Source organism: Lepidochelys kempii, chromosome 8 (assembly GCF_965140265.1).
Source record: "Lepidochelys kempii isolate rLepKem1 chromosome 8, rLepKem1.hap2, whole genome shotgun sequence".
Classification (NCBI taxonomy): domain Eukaryota; kingdom Metazoa; phylum Chordata; order Testudines; family Cheloniidae; genus Lepidochelys; species Lepidochelys kempii.
This window is the reverse complement of record NC_133263.1, coordinates 8,161,642-8,180,195: the sequence shown is the minus strand read 5'-3', so window position 1 is coordinate 8,180,195 and position 18,554 is coordinate 8,161,642. Positions and strand designations below refer to the sequence as shown.

Below are 18,554 nucleotides of genomic sequence, written 5' to 3'. Positions count from 1 at the left end.
CACCTCCCTAGGTAATGCATTCCAGTGTTTCACCACCCTCTTAGTGAAAAAGTTTTTCCTAATATCCAATCTAAACCTCCCCCACTGCAACTTGAGACCATTACTCCTCGTTCTGTCATCTGCTACCATTGAGAACAGTCTAGAGCCATCCTCTTTGGAACCCCCTTTCAGGTAGTTGAAAGCAGCTATCAAATCCCCCCTCATTCTTCTCTTCTGCAGGCTAAACAATCCCAGCTCCCTCAGCCTCTCCTCATAACTCATGTGTTCCAGTCCCCTAATCATTTTTGTTGCCCTTCGCTGGACTCTCTCCAATTTATCCACATCCTTCTTGAAGTGTGGGGCCCAAAACTGGACACAGTACTCCAGATGAGGCCTCACCAATGTCGAATAGTTTCAGAGTAGCAGCCATGTTAGTCTGTATTCACAAAAAGAAAAGGAGTACTTGTGGCACCTTAGAGACTAACACATTTATTTGAGCATAAGCTTTTGTGAGCTACAGCTCACTTCATCAGATGCATACTGTGGAAACTGCAGAAGACATTATTGTTTCATGGTCTCTGTGTATATAATGTCTTCTGCAGTTTCCACAGTATGCATCCGATGAAGTGAGCTGTAGCTCACGAAAGCTCATGCTCAAATAAATTGGTTAGTCTCTAAGGTGCCACAAGTACTCCTTTTCTTTCAACATATGAAGAGAAACTGATGGGATTTATTGCTTTTTTTGCTCCCAAAGTTTCAGTGAGGGATAGGATTAACATGAAAATACTGTACAAATATTACAGAGCTGTTAATAGGAAGCAGTGGAAGGGAACTGCATGTACCTCAGCACAGCAAGATGCAGAATTGTTCTCCAAGTCTTTGTTTTAGGTAATAAGCTTTGACATGAGAAGTTGCCTATCTGAATAAGCAACTAGGCAATGGACTGATCTGCCAACAGAGGTAGCTGTCACCATAATCAAAAGGGGTCAGATAAAACACTTTCATATTTTAGATTATAGGAAACAATGATCCTGCTCTCTGCGGAGGTTGGAACTGGTTGACTTGAGAAAAATCTTTTCCAGCTTCCTATACCAACCAAAATTCTAAATCAGCTTCAAGTGTGGGAAATTCTGGCAGGTTGCAGGAATTTGTACAGCTAGCTCCTCAGAGAATCTTGCAAACCACAAAGAAGCCTACAAACCACACCAGAGGGAAGCAATAAGGTTATTGCAAGCTAATAGCATTATACTAGCAACAGGCTCTGGAAGCTGAAGAGGGACAAGATTCTCAAAATAGATGTTCTGCTTATTCATGGAGGTAATTATGACTTTGTCAAAATTAGCTACTATTTTTGGACCTTTCAGGATGGAAAGTAGAGGGAGCCATTAAGCACATTTTTTGGGCGTACACTGTTCTAAGTTCTGGCTGGAAATTAGTTCTTGTGTGGTCAAAGAGCAGAATACCTCTGAGATACTACAACAATAAGGAGAGCGCAAGACAAGGTCAAACAGGACATAAGGAAATGCCTATCTTTTATCCAAAGGCTTACAAATAGCATAAAGGTATCAACTTTGACTGCCTTAGGATAGTCTGTCCAGATGGTGTCCGCTTGCCTGATGTGGGAAATTACTTTTTCCATTTTCAGATGAAAGCAGGTGAGAATATTTGCATACAAAAATGCAAAGAAAAATAGGGTGTGCAATGATAGGAGATTTTCCTTCTAGGGAAAAGCATATAGTGAATAATTTTCTCCAGTAAGAGACTGAATCATGCTAATTAGGTAGTGTGTATCAGTCTGTACATTTTAAAAGGAGAAGCCTCAGCAATTTATAATATGTGAAGAATGGCTGTCTTACCAGGCTAATGCTGCATATTAGTGGTAAAAAGCCAGCAAGCCAGTTATTTAAGTCTCAGTTCTCCAAAAAAACTTGACATGCATGTGAGTAGCCCCACTGAGTTAAAGTGGGCTACTTATGTTCTTAAAGTTAGCACGTGCATGAGCGTTTGCAAGACTAGGGTTTAAGGTAGTAACTTGGGCTCTGATTCTGTAAACACTCACACACACACAATTAGCTTTAAATACATGAGTAGCCTCACTGAACTCAGACAGACTATCTGGAGCACTGCTCAACATGCTGACCAATACTGTCTCATTATTTACTGGTACTCTCCTCTCTCCAACCCCATCAGTCTGAATCTATATAATGTCTTATATTTAGATTGTATGCTCCTTCAGGCAAGGACAATCTTTTTTGTTCTGTTTGTACAGCACCGAGCACAATGGGGTCCTGGTCTGTAACTAGGGCTCCTAGGCACTACCATAATACAAATAATACTACCATAATACAAATAAATAAGTTTAGCTTATGCCTAAGTGTTTGTAGGATCAGGGCCCTGATCATTTAAAGTTAGTTTTTTATGTTCAGTTGTACACAGTGTTATAGGAAGTGTATAAATTTTTCCTGTTATTGCAACTGTTTTGTTTAATTTGCTTAAAGAGAAAAAAAGATTTTTTTGGCCATTACACTATCAACAAAGACAATCCTGAGTCTTTGTTTTTTGTTTAACGGGAAGAAATGCTCTTAAGAAAGGAGACGCTATATGCCAGATTTCAGTCTGTTGTCTTTACAACCCAGTGACAGTGCAAGTATTGAGAACTTAGTGCAAATGCATCTACTAGAATTATTTGTAGTAAACATCTGTTTTAACCATTATGCATAGGACATGACTAAGGGCTGGTCTACACTAACGATGTAAGTGGATCTAAGTCATGCTAGTTTGGTTAAATAACGGAAATCAACATAACTTAGGTTGACTTACAGGAGGTCTACACTGTGCTATGTCAATGGGAGACGTTCTCCCGCCAACATAGCTTCTGCCTCTCTGGGAGGTAGAGTACAGACATCGAAGGGAGAGCACTCTCTTATCAACTTAGTGTGTCTTCACCAGACCTGCAAAATCAACATTTCTTAACTGATATTTAGAACTAGAAAAATATTGCCAACACATACACATCATATTATTGGGAAAAGAAAATAGAGATTGCCTGAAATATTCAGAATTTTTTAAGGAAAGATATAACAAGTCAAAACAGACTTCAAACCAAAAGTAGAAAATGCTGCTACAAGATATTTTGAACTTTTTTAAAATTAATGGTGAATAAATTACATGGCAGCCTTTATCAAAAACACATGCACGATAGGCCTGATGCAAAGCTCACTAAAGTCAATGGGAAAAAAAGACTCCCACTGACTTCAATTGGCTAGGGATCAGGTCCTATGGTCCGATTCAGGAAAGCATCCCAACAGGACAGCACTTAAGCACATGATTAAATCCCACTGAATTCAATGGAACTTAGGCACCTGCTTAAAGTTAATCAGCATTGTCCTGAACAGGGATGGACTTTCAGTATGTACTTAAATGCTTTCCTGAATGGAGGCCTATAAAACTTAACACTTTGGAGCATAGCATCTGTCAGAGATGAGAGAGACTAAATGCACACAAATAATTTCTTTACTTGATTTCTAAAACAGGAAGATACTTGCAAATCCCAGATAAAATCTTTTTTGTTAGGACATTTGGCAAACAGGCACTTAAGCAATAACAATCAAAGCAACAAGCTACTTCCTGAAGATTATTGACTGGCTAAGAGAGTCTTGATGGTCATTAACTCACCAAGATGGACCCTGTGCTCGGGTCACTACCGCTTTTAGGGAACAAAGCTTAAATAGTACTAGCATGGACCAGGCATTTCTAGAGGAATTAACATCTGGGTAAGCAGCCAGACAATAGGTTTCTCACGCAAATATTTTGTGAGGGTTGTTATAGCATACAACCCAGTCTGAAACACTGAAAAGCAATCCCTGCTCACTTGAGTAGTACTACTGAACTCAACTCCTCATGTAAATAAGGCAAGCAGGGCTTGGCACTCGATGCAGTGTGCAGAAGAATGAAGCAGCCAGAAGCATTCTTAATAGTTTACTTGTCACATCCCTATTTGTAATAGCTTACCATTTTAATAGTAACATTGCAGAGTCCCTGGACATCTGATATTTAATTAAAAAAAGCACACAGAGGAAAAAAGTTCCATATAGACTTAGATACCAGAGAAGTTCACTGATGTACCACAAAATTCAGGGCAGGAGACCTACAGCAGGACTGGGATCCCATGAGTCCGGCAGGACCTGCTGCCATAATAACGGGAGTGGGTAAGAGAAGTTCACTAACCTTGTGCAGTAACTGAGGTTCTTCTAGATGAATGCCCCTGTGAGTGCTCCACTCCAGGTAATGGTGCATCCCTGCGCCTTCGCTTGGAGAGTTTTACAGCAGTGCCCATATGGATCACATATGCACAGTGCCTGCCTTGCACGCTGTTGGCGCTTGGAGTATCATGCATGCGACCCAGACTCCTCAGTTCCTTCTCTACCAGAGAGCTTGCATCAAACTCCGAAGTAGAGGTGAGGGGGGTTAAGTAGTGGAGCACCCACAGAGACACATCTCAAAGAACCTTAGTTATTGCACAAGGTGAGTAACCTTCTCTTCTTCGAGAGAGATGTCCCCGTGAGTGCTCCACTCCAGGTGACTGTAGAGTAGTGCTCTCTAGGATGATAGGGGCTTCAAAGTTGATAAAATAACTGGATAGTACCGCTCAGCCAAGCTGGGTATCTGCTTTAGGGCCTTGAGTGATTGCATAATGTTTGGCAAAGGTGTGTTCAGAGACCCAGATGGTGGCTTTGAATAGGTTTTATAAATGGGAACGTTGTTTAGGAACGCTGTGGATGCTGATATAGATCTAGTAGAGTGCGTCCTAATTGTTGATGAATGCATCCAGATATCCACTAGAGAGTCTCTGCGTGGATATGTAGGTACCTTTGGAGTGTTCAGCAATAGATACAAAGAGTCTTGGTGAGCCTTTAAATGGTTTAGTTCTGCCCAGGTAGAAAGCCAGTGCTCTTTTAATGTCCAGGGTGCGCATCATGGCTTTGCGAGTTCTTGTGTGGTTTAGGAAAGGAAGTTGGAAGCTGTATAGTTTGGTTAATGTGAAAAGACAAATCTACCTTGGGTAGGAATTTGGGATGGGTACGTAATGTGACTTTACCCTTAAAAAAAGATCGTATAAGGCCGGTCTGCCATGAGCGCCTGATTTCTCCCACACGTCTCGCTGATGTGATCGCTACTAGGAATGACATCTTCATGGACAGGTGCAACAAAGAGCAGGCTACTAAAAGTTCAAACTGTTTCCAAGTCAAGACCATTAGCACTAAGTTTAAGTCCCAGGTAGCGTGGGTGTCTAATGTCCGGATAGAGAGTTTGAATGCCCCTGAGGAATCGCTGGTGATTGGGTAGGCAAAGATTGTAGTGTCAATCTTTTCGTGAAAAGTGGTGATGGCCGCCAGGTGTACCTTCTTTGCGCTAACAGAGAGGCCAGATTATTTCAGTTCTAGAAGGTAGTCTAATATCAATGGGAGAGGTGCAGATGTTGCATCAGTTTGTCTGGCAGTGCACCATGTTGTAAATCTCTTCCATTTATATAAGTAGGTGCTACATGTAAAAAGTGTTTTCTACTGTGGAGTAGCACCCTCTGGACCTGGCCAGAACAAGTTAGCTCATCATTAGAGAGCCATAGAGAAGCTATGTTCGGCTGTTGTATTTGTTCCTCCCATTGTGTCAGTAGGTCTGTGTGGAGAGGGAGCATGATTGGAGCATGTGCAGACGGTCCACGTTATGTACGGGTACCATGGCTGTCTTGGCTACGTGGGGGCTATTAGCATGATTCTGGCTTTGTAGGTCCTTATTTTCTGTATCACTCTGGGTAGCAATGGTATTGGTGGGTGACCCCACTTTCGGAATACATATTGCAGTATCGTATCGTTTAATTCCCATTATGGGTCGTGGGGAAAACATCTGCTGAGGTGTTCTGGCAACCAAGTAGTTATGAGGCTGAAATATGGATATTGTGTTGGATACACCAGTTCCAGAGTTTGATAGCCTTGGCGCATAACAAAGGTGACCTGATTCCCCCTTGCCTATTTACGTAAATGTTGTCAGTCATTACTCTAATGTGCTGGTTTTTTATGAACAGCAGGAAGTGGAGGCAGGCACTGCGGATGGCATGAAGTTCCAGCAAGTTTATGTGTAGACTTGTCTCAGTTGTGGACCATAGTCCTTGTACTGTATAATGTTGCATGTGTGCTCCCCACCCAAGGAGGGAGGTATCCGTTGTCATCATCTGTGATTGAGGGTCTTGTGTGAATGGGATCCCAGAGCACAGGTTGTGTGGGTGAGTCTACCAGGTTAGTAAGTCCTTGACCTTGTGGGGCATTGTTAATTGTATGCTTATTCTGCGTTTGTTTGGTCTGTACACAGTTGCTTGCCATCCTTACAGGCAGCGCATGTGCAAGCGTGCGTTTTTGACCACAAATGTGCATGCTGCCATGTGGCCAAAAAGGTTTAGGCATTCATGGGCAGTGATCTGTGGACTGTTCCATACTGTGGATCTGAGTGTCTTTATCGTCTCAAACCTGTCTCATGGAAGCGATGCCTTCACCACCCTCAAGCTGAGGTACGCGCCAGTTAATTCTCACTGTTGAGTTGGTTCTGTTGTTGATTTCTTTATATTTATTTGTAGACTGAGACTCTGGAAACACTATCACCATTTGAGTGGAGCGAACGGCATCTGATTGAATGTGCAACTTCAGGAGACAGTCATCCAGGTAAGGAAAAATTATTCCCTGCTTTCTCAGATGCACCATTACTATGGCAAGGATCTTGGTGAAAACACGGGGTGCTGTTGACAGGCCAAAACGTAGAACCTTGTACCGATAGTGGTCTGTGCCCAAAGTAAATCTGAGAAAACGCCTGTGTGCAAGGTGTATTGTGACGTGAAAATAAGCATCCTGCAGGTCGAGGGCTGAAAACCAGTCCCCCTGCTCCAGCGCTGGTATTATTTTTGTTAAGGTGACCATCTTGAACCTTCGTTTTCTCATGAACTTGTTCCGTCACCTGAGATTGACAATGGGTTGCCATCCTCCATTTTTCTTGTGTGTTAAAAAGTAGTGGAAATAAAACCCCTTTCCCTTGTGTTGTATAGGGATGGTCTCTACTGCCCCCAATTGGAGGAGATGATCTACCTCTTGGCATAACAAATGTTCGTGAGAGGGGTCCCTGAAGAGGGTCAGGGAAGGAGGGGTTGGTGGGGGGGAATAGACAGGAAAGGGATGGTATAGCTCAAACCAGATGACTTCCAGAGCGCATTTGTCCATGGTGATAGTCACCCAGTTCAGGTAGAATGGGAGTAAATGGTCTCCAAATAGCTGGGTGGATGATGTAGGCACTGGAATGTGGGAGAGGTCTTCTAGACCCTCCACCAAAACTTCAAATTTGCTATTAGAAGAAGTAGATTGAGATGCCGCTGATGGTGGAGGGTGTCGTCCTTGTGGCCTCTGTCTCTGTCATTGCTGCTTTTGTTGTTTGTACAGCCTTTGATGTCGCTGTGTGTATGTTGGGTATCTAGGGTGCTGACACGGTTGATATCTGTATTGTCTCCTTCTTGTGGCAGGTGTATGGATGTCAAGAGACCCTCAAAATGGCCCTCAAATCTTTCATCATGTGCAGCACCTCCTTGGTTTTGACTGCGAACAATTTTTCTACATCGAAAGGGAGGACTTCAGTTGTATTCTGCATCTTTCGTAGAAATGTTGAGGAGTTAAACCACAAGGTCTGTCGCATGACATCAGCAGTAGCAGTGGATCTGGCTGCAGTGTCAGCTGCATCCAGTGAGGCCTGTAGAGCCGTATATGCGATCATCTGTCCTTCAGAGATCAAAGATTTAAATTGTTGTCTCTTGTCCTCAGAGATGTCATTAATAAAGTCCATACATTTTGCATAGTTCCTGTGGTCATATTTGGCGAGTAATGCCGCATAATTTGACACTCTGTGTGAATGAGACATATACTTTGCAGCCAAACAGGTCTAGGCTCTTACTCTCTTTATCAAAGGGGGTGAAGTGGAAATGCTGTTTGCCCCTTTGGTTGGCTGCCTCCACCCCCAGCGACTTGGCTGCTGAGTGTGTAAAGAGAAATTCCGATCCCTTTGCAGAAACGTAGTATTTTCACTACACCCTTTTGCAAGTTGGTTGAATTGTGGCTGGAGTTTGCTATGCTGTTTTGGCAGGTTCCATGATAGCCACATTGATTGGCAATGCTATCTTGGAGGAGGAAGATGTCTGTAGGATATCTGTTAACTAATGCTGAGTTACAGGCACTTCCTCTAGAGCAATCAAACTCATTAGTCACTCTTTTAAACAAGTCTTGGAAGCGGGTAAAGTCATCTGCCGTGGTTGGTGGTGGAGGCGGCATAATAGCCTCATCTGGTGAGGAGGAAGAATTGTTGTTGAGTGGCGAGGTGTTGGGAGCAGTGTCCTCTTCCTGCTCTGCCATGGGTTCCTCGTGTGTCCACCGCTGATGTCGCCAAAGGTGGAGGCAGAGATCTGGTGTCCTCCCTACGTGGGCTGGGGTGCCTGCTATGGTGTCTTTTGTAAGACCCCCAAGGACTCCAATACAGCCAGTGACCAGTGAAAGGCCTGGGTAGTCCCATCCATGGGTGGCCATACCAAGGTCACAGGTCCTGACTGTTTGTGGACCATGATCTTAATGGTCCAGCAGCAGTAGGTTGGGGAAGAATGGTGATGGGAGAATACCCCCTTCCACTCCCTCATCTTCATCACTGGAAAACTGTGATGGAATGGGAGTACAGGTTTTCAACGGGACTGCTGAGCTCCGTCTCAGGTCAGGGACAGTTGAGAAGGAACTCAGGAGTCCAGGTCGCACATATGGTACTTTGTGCGCCAACAGCACGCAAGGCAGGCACCCAGCATGCACCACCTGTACGGGCACTTCTGCAAAACTCTCCGAGCGAAGATGCAGGAACACACCATCACCTAGAGTGGAGCACCCACAGGGACATCTCTCCAAGAAGAAAATGTACTTTGTTGCAGGCGGGATTGGGTGGGCAAAAACAACCAGACTGCAGGAAGTTGTGGGAAACACAATCTTTGTTTTTAAATAAAGATTTTAATACTTAAATTTAAGCAAGGGGTAGAAATATTTGATGTCTATTACAACAGGAGTTAAAGTATTTTTTTACATGGTTTAAGCAAGATTTGTTTTATTCTTTCATTGATAAAAATTGTGTCTGAATTCTGTTTATATATAATTTTGTTTTTGTTTTTGGAGCATCAGGGAATCTGTCTCTTGCAGGATCTAAGGTTTTTGTAGGTGTGAGTGAGATAAAAATGCAAGAAACAACGCGGGAGCAGATACTGCGGAGTGGGACAGAAGCAGGATTTTAAAAAAACAGTCCCACGCAGAGCTCTACTCAGGGTCCTATCCTCATTTACTTTAAATTTGTATAATGTTATTGACTTCGGTAGAAGTATGTCAATTTACACCAGCTAAGGATCTTGCCCTCATCATTTTGAGATTCAGTTCCCTGCCCTCCCCTTCAAATCCACCCATCCACATATAAACACACTCCTCTTAGACCTCAGAACACAAATGAACATCATGGGTACATATTATTTATAGCTGCCCAAATTTTACTTTACACAGATGGCAGGACATCAAAGTTCAAAGTTACATTTGAGCCTTCTGTTGTGTTCCAGACATGGAATAAAATTATTACACTTAGTTCCTGTTATTCAGGATTTACCACTGGGTGTTTTTCAGTGGCACTGAACAGGAGACATTAAAAACATTTAAGACTTTGATATAGTCCAAATTCTTTTCTTTCTTATGTATAAGAAACTCAAGCATTCTAATCAGCATGCATCATTTGCATATCCACTAAAATACATCACAAAGCTAGATTCTGTACTGATCCAAAACCTTGGATGTCTTTCACACTGATTGTGTGCATATTGTACCTCTTACATGGAGTCACATGCCTTGTTTGTACTGTGTTTATCTCACATCTGTTTGTATTTAAGTACACACTCTGACCAGTTTCCTATAGATGTAGGAATATAGTATAAAAAGGGTGGGGCATATTCAAAATCACTGAAATTCTACACCCAGCAATGTTGGCATCATGCGAATGCTGCTGAAGACTTTCACAGCCACCATAAATATTGGTACTGATGTTAGTCAGTATGTTCCCCTCTCTTTCCACAAATAGCAAATCTGGATGCAATGAAGTGAAGAGTTCTGGCTCCATGGCACACTCCCTTTCTTTCTTCAGCGCCACTGGTGTTCTCTGGGGATTGGGCCTTGTACTTGGGCAGAGGCTCTGTGGTTGAGCAGGTGTACAGTAAACACTGACCCCATCAACAATAACTTTCCTTTCTTCACCCACCATTCAATGAAAACCCTCCAGAGAGGAAGGGGGCTTGTGACATAGCAGATGGTCATTATGTAGGGCTCTGCAGCCATGAAGACCAGCCTGCAGTGCAGTCACAGGTCTTTCCTACAGGTGGCCCTGGTGGCCAGCACATTTCAAAAGATCCTTGGTTTTCAGGGGGAGGTAAAGATGGTCCTTTGAAGGGAAGTCAGGAGAGAATGCCATCGACCTGATTTTTCATTGCCCTATGGCATGCCTGTACCATTCCAGCAACGAAGAGAGGTGGTAAAGGGAGTGGATCCGTCCATCAGAGAATAACCCTAACCCAGGAACTAGCTGGCTCTTCATTGTGCCCCAGCAGCATCCCTAATGTACAGGGCATGCCAAGGGTAAGTGTGTGGCCAGAGCACTGTGTCTTCTGGAATGACCACAGAGGCCACAGGCAGCCGAGAATTGTAGTGCTGCCTTGAGGTTGCTCTTACACTAGGACAGGCCCGAATATGGGGAGGCACAAGGGTGGCATAAAGGTACCTTATACTGAGCATAGCTTTGCTGGAATGGAGAACTGGGGACTGAACGTATAAACTCAGAATACACTCATACCCATTTTGGGTGTGATTCAGTCAACAGTGAAGATATTCAGTAGCCCAACACAGAACAAGTTGTTTTTATTTTAAGTAGGCAAGTTACAGTGACACTTTCTTTACATGGTTAAAAAAAAATCAATCACATTCACAGCAGAGCTCATAAGGAAAGTTCCCCACTAATTCAGCTATGAAAAATATGTCTGGTTTGCACACACTGGAAATCTTCATCCATCCCTGGCTCTCTCCACATCAAATCCAGTGCTTAGTAAAACTGGTTGTTGTTGTTGATTTCTACTTTGGAAAGATGTGGGAAGACCCACATTAAAAACAACCAACCCTCAGTTCTGACTGAAAAATCATATATAGTTGGATACATACACCCCATTGTACTTTTTAGAGTGATCACACATAAGAGGATTTTTAAAAACCCAAACCCTCTACTATATAAAATGCAACTTCACTTGCAGATTGACTGCTGTGATTTATATCAGTTCCAATAACCTCAGCTTTCTGGTACAACCAGCAGCAGCAGAGAGCCTTCTCATGTGTATTAACTGGAATGTAAGATTCACTTGGTAGTAATACGTAAGCCAACGAGCATACGAAGAAGGAAATAACGTCATGAATTGGCAAAGCAGCAACTACATTCACAAGTTTAAACAAGATTCAGTCACTGAAAATCTACAACTTAAGACCAAACCACAAATTTTCAGCTGAAATGTTATTTCAACCTTTACATAAGGATGTGAAAATGGAAATCCATCAAAAGGTCCAGATATCTAAATGGCTCTGAAAGCAAATGCCTCAGGAAAATATGAGGTATTAAATAGAATGACAAATCTTGGCGCTTGTTATAAATGCAGAGTTCAGAAACCCCTTATCTTCAAAGTTATCCAGCAAAGAAGAAGGAATATCTGGGGATGTGTTAGGGATGAAGCCAGAACATCTGCCATGGCAGGCATGCCATTAGGCAGCTTGAGGGACATGTAAAAGGGGCGATCTCAAGAATCCCTCCGTCATGGAACAGTACTTAGCGAAGGAAAATGTATATCACTGAACAACACAGAGGACATGCAATGAACAGCCCAGGACAGGCAGGGATGTCAGGGCCTTGTTTGTGCCCTAAGCGACCTTTGACAGACGGGAAGGATTCAGATTCAGAAGACACACTACCTGAATACCTAGAACCTTTTAGGTTCTTAACAATTGATTCATATGTGAGAACCATAGGAGGCTGTGTAGTAGTGTGGTCCAGTGATTAGGGCATTAGCCTAGGAATCAGGAGACCCAAGTTCAATTCACTGCTCCACCACAGACTCTCTGTGTGACCTTGGGAAAGTCACTTACACCCAAGTTTTTAAAAAGATACTTGGGTACTGCTCTGCATTACAAGACCTAAGTTATCTAGGCACTGTACAAACAGATATAGGCGATAGTCTGTCCTAAATAATTTAAGGTCTGAAATTTTCCATTTAGGAGTGGATGAATCAAGGCACAGACATTATATGGCCTTGGGCAAATCAGTGTCAGAGCCATATTAGAATTTGCTAGCTCTCATTCCTATCTTCAGCACCACTAGACACTCTCTCTTTCTTTAGCATGTTAGTTTCCCTAATGGACAGGGGGGAAATAATTAATATGCTGGGTTCTGTCCAGCATTCTTATGGACCCAGATAAGAAACTAACCCACAGTATTTCAGCCTAGTTTGAAACTTTAGTAAGTATTCTATTAAGGTAATTTACCTTAGTAACTAAAGATCTAATCCAGTACCCTTGGAAGTCAGCAGAAGCCTTTTCATTGACTTTAATTGGAGTTGAGTCACCCCCTATGTACGTTTTTCTGTGTTTGCTTTTAACTTTTGGCTGATGCTCATTTGGCTGAAGTTTATATTTTTTTTTAATTCTTTCCCATATTTACAAAGAGCTAGTCACTAGTGTAGAACATTGTCACAGGATAACAGTCTCCAGCTGCTAGCTAAATGCCAAAGCCAGTACTAAGCAGTGACACAAAGCAAACAAAAAGTAAAACAAGATGTTTATTTGAAAAGCTGAAAATATCTCATTTCGATCAGTATTCCAGCGTAATGATATGGTAATAATAATTTTAATTATTCTAAAGTGAGGCCCAAGTCCTAAAAGCACTTTATTTGTGAGCCTGAAATTAAGTACATGTATAAATGCTTTCAGGAACTTGGCCTAAGTGAATAAAGTGCAACAGGCAGTTGCAAGTTGGTACAATGGAGTCACATCAATTTATTCCATGCATATTGGCCACCAACAAGGTTTACATAAGGCTAGAAGTGAAAATAATGGCTGAACTTTGAAAATCACACTCTTAACTGACTCAAATATTATTCTATAGAAGTCAGTCTTTAAGATTCAGTCAGACAGCTGGTAATGCAACTGTGTTAAATTTATCTTAACTAATTGATATTACTAGACAACCAGGTAGCATTCTTTGGATAACTACTGTTGTTTTCTAGCTTTTAGTTATTTAAAATTATTCCTGGCATTATGTGAAGGGTGGCTTTACTGATCACTAGAGACACTGGGTCCAATTATCCTCTCTCTTGCACTTTGTGAAGTTATTTACATCTGTGCCAACAGCAGTATTATATACCCACTGTGCACAGGTGTAAATGACAACAGAAGGTGCAAGGCCTTGGGGATAGAGGCTCCTAATCTTTTGCTTTGACAAAGTTCTTTGCTAGTCAACCGATATTTTCCTATTAAAATATTAATAGCCAGATTGTGGCCCATCGAATGCTTATGCACATGTAAGAAGGAACAGGGCATCAGTGTGGGTAGCCAGCACAGGAGGAATAACAACCTCCACAAGACTGCTATTTCCCCACTGGTGCAGGTGGGTGAGGAGTGGGCAGAACTTTGGCTCTGTCCCCAACTATGCACTGGCCAAAGCAGTTGCAGTTGTGTGCTGATTAATCTGCACCAGGTATTGGGCTGGCACCATCACTCTTCACCTGAGCAAGAGGAAGTCCTCATCTGCTTCCTGGTCTGCTCTTGGGACAATGCAAAAATGTGCCATCAGAGTATTTCTTGAAGGAACTTTAGCCCCTAGCAACCTGTCCACATCATATAGCAACATTAAAGCCTACTTCTAGAAATAAGAACATATAAGGTTAAGAGAGGGGAAGAATCACAGGCGTGGAAATAAGGAAATTGAGGCGAGAGGAAGGTCATCTCATTTACTTTTATAGTTTTGAGACGTGTTCTGATGCTATAAACCAATAGTTTTCTGTGACTACCTAGAAAAAATGGACTACAACTGAGTCAAATTGTTGATTAAGAAGAGCAGAGAACTACACAGAAATTAAATAATCACAAAAGATATGAGACCCAAAAGTCTACCTAGAAGTTATTGGATAGATTAGACGTTCACTATCCTCTCCCCAAAAAGTCACTTTGTCATTTAAACAAAGTTTGCTCTACATAGCAATTATTGTTAAAATCACAGTGTATGCTTCTTTCAGATGTCTGACACAAACAGATATAGTTTGACCACTGAACGTGTGTTCCAGAATAGAAAACCGTAACAAGCTCTCACGTACCCAGCCACATAAAATGCATGATATGGAGCAGTTTCCTTGTGAAACCCTTTAACACTTTTGCTACTTTTCATAAATCACTAGATTAGGCAAGAGAATTGGCTCTAGTGAAAGATCTATAAAACTGTAAAGGTCTGAGCCTATCCTTTGAACAAGTTTCATTATCAAAGGCAAAAGCATAACATATGTCAAACCTGTTTGCAATGTTCTCCTCTTCTAAAAATCCCCTTGGTCCTCTCTTTAAATGTTAAAAGCCTCAAGTAAGTTCAAATGAAAATCACCACTGAGCTACAGTACTTAGCGGTCTGTTACAATAGTTAAAATAGAACGTGCCTGTTCTGACTGAACTTGCTCCCAATCTACCCCTAAAAGAAGCTATCGTTGCAACACAGCTACCCCTAGGTGAAGGAACACCCAGTTAATCTGAATTCATAGTTATCCTAGCACATGAGATGCAAGTTTTAAGGACAAAGTTCAACACATTTTAAAAATATATACACTATACGAAAATTAAGTAAAATAATTATGTTATTAGGTATAATAGCAAAGCAGCTTACCAGCCCATCACAGTTGCTTATAGCAACTGAAGCGTTAGGCAAATCAGTGATATCCCCAACATATAGGCAATTCCCATGGAGCGGTTCAATATGAGTCACATTAGAATCCTCTTGCCATTCAATTGTTGCTCCAGGGGCAACCAGCCTAGAGTTCAGTCTCAGCCTGAAGTGAAACTCTCTTCCAAAAACAGTGACATTATAAAATATTTGCTCATTTGAAGCTTCATGTTGCAAATCCCCAGCATCTCTTCGGAAGCGCCCCCTTGGAGGTCCAGACACCAGATTAGATAGGAACCTGCCCTCTGAATCTGTGCTGATTGGAACGACAAGTCTGTATTCCTCTATATTCCTCAAAATAGGATCTTTAAAGATAAAAAAAAAGTATTAAAACTAAAAATTGGTTTAGAATTACTAGTCCACGATACATTACCCCATCAGACAATTACATAAGGGAGATGGCCACTGCATTCTCCACAGCCACTTCATTCATGAGTGTGGCGAAACATACTGTGCAGAGGTCATTTTTCCTAACATAGAGCAAAGTGCAATTATAAGAGAATGTAAGACAGCAAAGTTCTCCTACAAAATAAGCACCCTGCATCTCCTTTCCAGATGTTTTATGAACTGAAGTCAGTTGAGACAGCTGAGCTATTCAGACTGTTGCCATTAATCACCTAGGACATAGAATTTCTGGGGACTGTTGGCACAATCCTTGGGAAGGCTTCAGTGTCTATTAAACGGACCTCTGACCAGAGCTAAACACAGAGGTTAGAGGAACGAAATGTTTATAATATCAGCATTTGCAGGTCATAAATTTAAAAGGAAAATAAGCTTCCCCCCCAAAAAAAACAACTGTGGGAGAAGCTGATCAAATCCTAAACAAGCTGAAAGCGTGTGATGAGCAGACACAATATACAGCTGGTAACTCGGGCTGGGACCAGCACGAGTGTCTCGGCGACTTTTAGAGCTTTTAAATTCATATTGTTTGAAGAAAAAAAGCTGCTACCGTGTGTTTTATTCTGTACATGCAATTCCAGCAACTGACACACTAAACTCTGATCTGTCAGATGTGCTACATTGAAACCAGAGTTCATTCGAGGTTCCCACTTCCCACCCCGTCTCTAACTACACTCTCTCTAGCGCGATCTGGGATTTAAACCGCTCTCCCCCAGCCTCCTTTCTTTCCAGAGGCTTATCCTCCCACTGGGGCTGCCAGAGGGTGGCTATGGGTCTGCAGAGATGCCAGAAATCCCTTCCCCCCTGAGGAGGCAGCTCCATCTGCCCCTGTTCTGCTGCAGCCAGAAGAGGTTAACGGAGCACAGGGAGCAACTGCAAGTCTCGCAAAAAGTGTTAGCAGAAGAAGTTGAAGGGGAGTTGAAAGCCCCAGGGCGAGCTAGCTGGGACTTCGGAGGGGGAGGCTGCAGGGAAGCGGGGGCTAAGCCAAGTGAATAGCAGCCGGGGGTGGGGGCTCAGGGATGGAGCCACCTCCCCCCCAGGACCTACCTCTCTCCCTGGAGCTCTGCAGGGCGCTCGCGGGCAGGAAGAGCGCACAGCAGAGCAGCAGACAGGCGATCGCCGCGGGAGGATCCATTGCAGCTGAACCGCAGACCGAGCCCAACACTCGGAGCCAGCGTTAAAGTTCCCCGCCGCTACCCAAAACCATCTGAGGGCAGCCCGGCGCCGCCCGGTCCTCCGCACCGCCGCCCGGAACGCGGCGGGGACGCCCCAGCCCCGCTCCGGTCCCCTGGTGCATGCACCCAGCAGCAGCGGCGGCCGCTCTGCGGGCTCGCAGCGAAGCAGAGACACCAGGAGGCGGCTGGAGCGCAGCACCAGAGAACACAGGGCGTGCGGGAGTGAAGTCAGGCTGATTGACAGACGCGCTGCCACCCAGCGCAGCCCGGCTCCGCAGCTAGCCCTGGCCGCAGTCCCGGGGCTCCCCTCCCTCCTGGAGCCAACTCTGGCTGCGGGACACCTCCCCACCCACCGCTTCGACAGCCACGTTTCTTTGCCCTTGACTCTTCGCGAGCAGCAGCCCACAGAGTAGTGAGCGCCACGCTCCCTCCAGGTCCTAATGCGCTCAAGTTTCTGTCCCAAGACGCCCCGCTCGGACCCTCCTTCTGCGCCAAGCTCTTGTTAGTGGAGTCCTGACATTATGCTAGACCTTGTGCAGCAAGAGGAGGGGCGCGCACACTCCTCCTCCCACGGGGTTTACATCACTCACGGATCTAAAGACGTGCAGCAGACCCCTACACCTAGCACATTCGGGGGAAGTTGGGCCCACATCTCAATTTGGCGACTCAGGCCGCTCTTTGGAGAAGCCAAACTTGACCTCCCCTTCAGGGAAGCTTACCTTCTTTGGGCCTCAACTTTGCCGCACAAGTCAGCTCCCATCTCAATAAAATGCATCTCAAACACTTTATAAATTGAAGGACACCTCTAATTTCTGGCCAAGTAGTCTGATTAGCTGCTACATCCGCTAGAAAATCTCAGTATTATTACATAAATCTAAACACTCATTTAAATACACATCCACACACACACACACCCCAACACATTTGCCTCCCCATTTGCAGTTTATCAGCAACAAGTAGAGTTGTGCAAAATGTTTGCATCAAAAACGGAGAACAAGCCAGTCAACCAAGGTTAGTCTAATGACTTGTGACTCTGTCATGCAGACCCGATCCCACCTGAGAGCAACCCTGGAACTAATCCATGAATTTGCATGAAAAACAAGCAACTTTTCCATGCAAAGCCATGTGAAATTCAGGTGTTTTGACTTGAGTCTCAGATTCATTTAGAACTGCAAAGATCAGAACTGAAGAAAATAATGACATGGCCTAATGCAAATCAAAATCAGAGTTTCACCTGGATCTAATACATTTGGAGCAGACCAAGAAATTTAGATTGTAAATTATTTGGTGCAAGGACAGTCAGGAGAGCATCTAGCAGAATGGAGCCCTGATCTTGGAAGGAGTCTCTGGGTGCTATTGTAATGCAAACAACAATTAATTATTAACTGTTTTTTTTTTATGTAAAAGAAAATAAGTTACATTTTTTGCCATAAAAATTTTTCCACATAGATACAGACAGCCTTAGGGCCCAATGTTTACATGTGACTTTAATGTAGCAGTTGAATAAATACAAAATGTTTACTTTTTCAGGATTATTTGCCATTTTCATCAGTTTACTGGCCAATTTTGCAGTATCCTAGAATGCTTTGCCCCTTTGTTGTCACTGGTTTGGGGTTTCACTCATAGTAGATTGATTCATAGGTGTATTTTCATGTTTTCCATCCCAAGGATTCAGAGTAACAGCCGTGTTAGTCTGTATTCGCAAAAAGAAAAGGAGTACTTGTGGCACCTTAGAGACTAACCAATTTATTTGAGCATAAGCTTTCGTGAGCTACAGCTCTCTTCATCGGATGCATACTATGGAAAGTGTAGAAGATCTTATTATATACACACAAAGCATGAAAAAATACCTCCTCCCACCCCACTCTCCTGCTGGTAATGGCTCATCTAAAGTGATCA

The 18,554-nt window shown here is 43.2% G+C and overlaps 1 protein-coding gene across 3 annotated transcripts in view; it reads right to left on the bottom strand.

Annotated features, from left to right (window-relative positions):
- ADAMTS2 (ADAM metallopeptidase with thrombospondin type 1 motif 2) overlaps positions 1-16,995 on the bottom strand; it is a 258,408-nt gene extending 241,413 nt beyond the window's left edge. For all 3 annotated transcript variants that reach the window (XM_073355401.1, XM_073355403.1, XM_073355402.1), the window contains exons 1-2: positions 16,528-16,995; positions 15,025-15,386 (exon numbers count right to left, since the gene is read on the bottom strand). In XM_073355401.1, the coding sequence (XP_073211502.1) occupies positions 15,025-15,386; positions 16,528-16,615 (450 nt within the window). In that variant the 5' untranslated portion in view covers positions 16,616-16,995. The remainder of the gene's footprint in view (positions 1-15,024; positions 15,387-16,527) is intronic.
- Positions 16,996-18,554: the final 1,559 nt, after the last annotated feature.